Here is a 4,920-nt window from a genome sequence, read left to right on the forward strand (position 1 = left end):
AACATGGAGACTTCTTTCAAAAAGAATAGTCTCGAAAATCAAAGTATTCACAAACACCTCTTGAAAAGACTTGATTTTTTCTTCTTGAAAATTCATAGATCTACTTCTTTAATGGAGTTATAATGTCATCACATGCATTGAGTTGGTCACATTCTTCAATGAGGTCATGAGGTTGTATGTATACTTCTCTTGCATTGACACTTGATGTTTGTTTTTGCTTGAGATTTTGGTGGCTTCTTTGGCTCACAGCAACTTATGCTTCCTTTTCCTCAAGCACTGACATTCCAGTTATATAAATCCACTCATTATTATCACTACTACTATCATCCCAAGCAAAAGTATTTGCACACTTCTCCCAAATTCAAAGTGCTTTTAGCAACCTTCTTAACTCCTTGGTAGGTCTTATGGTGTGAAAAATGCATTCTCAAGTAGAAACTCTAAATCATTTAGCTTCTCCCTTGCTATATGCAACTCCTCCCTTGATGATGCATTACGACAACAGTTAACAACTTTGCAAAACTTATGGCATGCAAAAATATTCACATACATTTCCCATAGGAAATCTTTAGATTGAAAAGGAAAACCCTTTGTGACATGGTCACAATTTACGCAAATGTATCAAAAATATTCACATACATTTCCCATAGAGAAATCTTTAGCTTGAAAAGGAAAATCCTTTGTGACATGGTCACAATTTACACAAATGCCACACTTCTTCTTTCCCATTTTTTGATTAAAAAATGAAAGCAATGCTATCTCTCACATTTTATATGCCACACAACAATGAGACTAGATGCAAGCTTAAATTCGGGAGCATACGATGCTAGCAGTATGTAGATCTACTCCAAAACTGACATATAATTGTATGGCCTCTAAAAATAGAGAATTAGGTGAAGTTTTGGCAAGAACTTAAACACAGTTTCTCGAAACGATTCAAGCTCACCAAATCTTCAAAATCTATTTTAAGTTTATCAAATTTAAGGTCCAAAATCACTTTCAAACTTTGGATTATCTACTTCACATCTAAATACCCTAAAATCGCTCCCCTGTGATGTAGCTATCAACTTGAACATGCATAGATGCATAAAAACATGTAAAGGCCAAGGGGGTTGACTCTATACAAGCATGTACTCACCATCATTTCATGACTTGATGCAAATCTATTGTGTTTCTCTCTATATGAAATGGCACACTCTCTTGACCTCCAGAGCCAGTGAACTAGTGAACTCCCAACTGACAGATGTTGGTTGGAGGGTTTTGCTCATATTGTGGATTATTGTTTCTTCTGGGCTTCTTCGGGACAGCTCGTACCACTTGCACCAACTATTGACCTCACTTTCTTTAAAACCTTAAAAGCCCCTAGGCCCTTATAGGTGCCTCCCTACTTTCTGAGAATTTCCCCACTCACTGGGAAGCTACCCCCCAAAGTGCAACACAAAGAATGACCCTGCTCTTCTATGCCATTCTCTGGGTTCCTTGGCATGGTGCCATGCCATTCAATACAAAACGTGTAATGCACACATCTAAGCACACATTTGCCACATGTAGCGAAGAGAAAGATTGGAATCCATCCCACAAGGGTGGAAATATTACACCCTACCTTCTACATATATATATATATATAGAAAGAATGCCTAGGTATCATAAGGAATTGTGGGCTCTCCAACTTGCAAAATTGAGCTTTAGTATCAATTATGAACATTTTCCACCAAGCCCCTCCACAATCCCTTGAAGACTCTTTAAGACTGACTACCAATGCAGCTGCCAGCATTGCTATTCCACAGGCCTCCATCACCCTCCCATATTCGACACTCTGGGAGCATGCTCTGCAAGTCTCTGGGCCCGTGACCCTGCTTTAGGGCTTCCTCCCTAATTGAGACTCAATGCATAAACTAAGACTGTAATGGATGATCATTGCCCAACCCCTTAGTTAAGAGTTCACGCTTACAATGTGCATCATACAGTTGCAGAGCTGTGTCAAAAATTGCTGCACAACTCCTTTGGATAAAGAGGCACTTGTCCAAGCTGTGCAAGCATGTCAAAACACCTCTCAACAATTGGTACGTGATGATACTCTTTATACAAGCATTGCAATCCACCCAGATCCGACAAGAAGTATCCTAATCCTAAGTATCATAAGGATCACAAATGAGAGCGGATGGTGAAGGAATGAACCAAACAATTCACAGTACACTCAGCTGGATCACTGGATAGATATCAAAACATGGTGATGTATCGCCGCAATGAAAGCTTGCTTGTACTAAAATTTTGCACAGCGGGCACATCAGAGGATATGGATTACAAGAAAGCATCACCAAGTGCCCAGCTCTCGACCGTGTTGCCATCCTGCTTTGTTGACTATGATAAGAACCATACAGAGACCTGCCTCTCCAGCACATCTATGAACCTCCGGTATGAGAGTATGCTGCTGTCACATATACCATAACCATACTGCACTCTTCTAGCTCTTTAAAAATGGCAGTTGATTTGTTACAAGACACGGCAGGAATGTCTGCAATTGACATTCAGTTCCTATTATGAGTACCCCTACCAGAGAGAGAGAAATATAGAAACAAATCTCCCACTTTGCCGTCGATCTAGCAAACATGGGCTCAAGGCCAATGACGAATTTACTGAAAATTTTTCTGGACTGCAAAGCAAAGATGTTACACTAGATGGTAACGTATCCTCAGATTTAAATAGGTTGATCTAGAAAACAGGACGGACTTCTGGCAGCCTTTGTGTAGCTAACAATAGCACTAAAAGCCAACTGTAAGGATCTATATCAAAGATTGCCTCGTCCAAGATATTGATTTTGCTAAACACTTTTAGCAATCAATCCAACTGCCATGGCAAAAGCATCATTACTAGAATTACTAGATGCAACGGCCTGCAATTGCTAGGCATTTCCTTCCTAAAGACACTCTCATCCAGTTTGAATGTCATCCGCTGTCCAGCACATCTTTTGATTCCAGTGGGCCACCATTGATGAGAAAAAATAGCCGACACAGACGCTCATTTGCTACAGAGGCATTAAAATGCAGCCTTCATCAACCATTCACAATGTGCATACTCATTGCCTTTAGAAGACAGCTACAAGAAGGGAACAAACTGCACAGAGTTTTGGGCCAATTTTCGGAGAACATCGGGCCGTTGCTTTCCATACAATTTGACACATTCATCAATTGCAAGCTCGACCAGCTTGGCCCTGCCTGCCGAGTTTTGCATTGCAGTGGCCAGAAGCACAGTAAACGACAAGGTGCGTTGCATGCCAGGTACAGTAGCTTTCATGGCCTCTACAAGCTCCATCGCAGTAAAATTCAAGTGCTCACAAGGGGGACCGAAGTCATACATGTAGCCAGTAGTAAGCCAGTTTCCTAGAAAAGCACACGAGTAACCACCCAAAATCCATTGCTTTTGCAGCTTTGTCAGTTTCTCCATAGGGCCTAATTTCCTTTTCAAGCAATCAAAAAGCTCCGCAAGCTCCTTGCATGCAGGATATGGTCCTGGGTATCTGCTGGTTGCTACGGCAGTAACCTCCTCTGCTGCCTTATCATATAGAGCCTCATATCGCTCACTTATATCCTCAATTTCGCTCTCTACAGAACGCTCAAATTCACATCGCTTGCACCCGCATCTGAATCCACAGCACGTTATTCCCAACACTTTTTCCCGTTTCCTCAAGGGCGCCATACAATCAGTGTAACATATTGTGATCTCATCATTTGCCTTCATATTCTGTGCAGCCATGAATAGCATAGTTTCCCCCACTAAAAGCCTGCTTGCAGTTGGGCAACAAGAATGGTTCATAAAGGAGGGCAATAGCCAAAGGCCATTAATTTTTCCTTGCTCTTCATGTTCAGATGTGGTTAGCTTGCCTGAGAATGAATTAACCTGAATTATGTGCCGAATGCGGCTCTCCGAAAACTCGAGCACCTCATCATCATCTGCATATGGGATGCTATCATCAAAAAGCTCGACACGGGGAACATCCAACTTTTGTTGGTGTACATCCGCAGCAAGGGAATAAAACTGTCGACGCGCCCGAGGGGAGTCCTTCACAATAGCAGAAATTTTGTCATACATCTGTGAATGCTGGGTATCATTGTAAGATGCAGCAAATGCATTGTTGATAATGAGAACGTCACCGGCTTCGACATCTCTGGTTGCATACAGGCCGCGGCCTCGCCCATCAAGAGTGCGATCAATACGAACAGGCCCAATGTGATTAGGGCATTTAGGGGCGCATCGGTAGTCCGAGCCTGTGAGGAGAAACTCAGAGAGGTCGACGAAATCGAAAATGGAAGGAGAGAGTCTGGGAGGAGGAGTTTGATGATGATGAACGGCCGTTGCATAAGCAGCGAAATGGAAGGGACCTAACACTTTCGGGGTCGCCTTGATGATTCCAGAGTTCAGAAATGTACTCCGAAACACCTGCTGCATCTCGACTCGCACCCTCAACTCTCTTCTTCTTCTTCTGATAGAAAGGTCAATGGCAACCACAATTAAGTGTAGCGATCACAATCTATAGTAACATCTATATCTATACTAAGGGTGGGTTCACAATGGGACGGCGGAAGAGAACCCCTAAAACTCCATCTTCCGGGTGGAGGATGTGCATTATCCGCTCTTCCACCGGCTAAACGTTCACAGTGGGGAGGGTGGAAGCGAGAAAGGGTGAAGTCTTCCGCCGCCAGGTGTGAACTTAAGCGATGGGCGGTATGTTACCTCCATGAGGTGCTTGAACCCTATTGGCTAGGATTAAAAGGGGTCCAATGATAATTTACAATAATTATCTAATTGTTTTTGCATTTATCAAGTCCTCTCTCTCTCTAAGGGGAAAGGGGTACACTTGTCCCAAGACTACACCTATTGCTAGAAATGGCCCAAGCTTGTGATTGGCTAGGCTTGGCATGAGCC

At 42.7% G+C, this 4,920-nt stretch overlaps 1 protein-coding gene across 1 annotated transcript; it reads right to left on the reverse strand.

Moving 5' to 3' along the window:
* Positions 1 to 1,558: 1,558 nt before the first annotated feature.
* On the reverse strand, positions 1,559 to 4,486 carry LOC147419778 (uncharacterized). The gene is made up of 3 exons (XM_086505949.1): positions 4,345 to 4,486; positions 4,149 to 4,262; positions 1,559 to 4,056 (listed from the first exon to the last, which is right to left on the reverse strand). Exons 1-3 carry the CDS (start codon positions 4,441 to 4,443, stop codon positions 3,094 to 3,096), a joined length of 1,176 nt encoding a protein of 391 aa, XP_086362075.1. The 5' UTR covers positions 4,444 to 4,486; the 3' UTR covers positions 1,559 to 3,093.
* Positions 4,487 to 4,920: the final 434 nt, after the last annotated feature.

This window comes from Adiantum capillus-veneris, chromosome 29 (genome assembly GCF_014529385.1).
Source record: "Adiantum capillus-veneris isolate H3 chromosome 29, ASM1452938v2, whole genome shotgun sequence".
Lineage (NCBI taxonomy): Eukaryota > Viridiplantae > Streptophyta > Polypodiopsida > Polypodiales > Pteridaceae > Adiantum > Adiantum capillus-veneris.

Bases quoted from the DNA above. Each gene is read 5' to 3' on its own strand.
- LOC147419778 (XM_086505949.1), bottom strand. From the start codon at position 4,443: ATGCAGCAGGTGTTTCGGAGTACATTTCTGAACTCTGGAATCATCAAG. The intron at 4,263-4,344 runs GTTCATCATCAT...TTCTCCTCACAG, and splicing joins TCGCTGCTTATGCAACGGCC to GCTCGGACTACCGATGCGCC. The intron at 4,057-4,148 runs GTGACGTTCTCA...GCTATTGTGAAG, and splicing joins AACCAGAGATGTCGAAGCCG to GACTCCCCTCGGGCGCGTCG.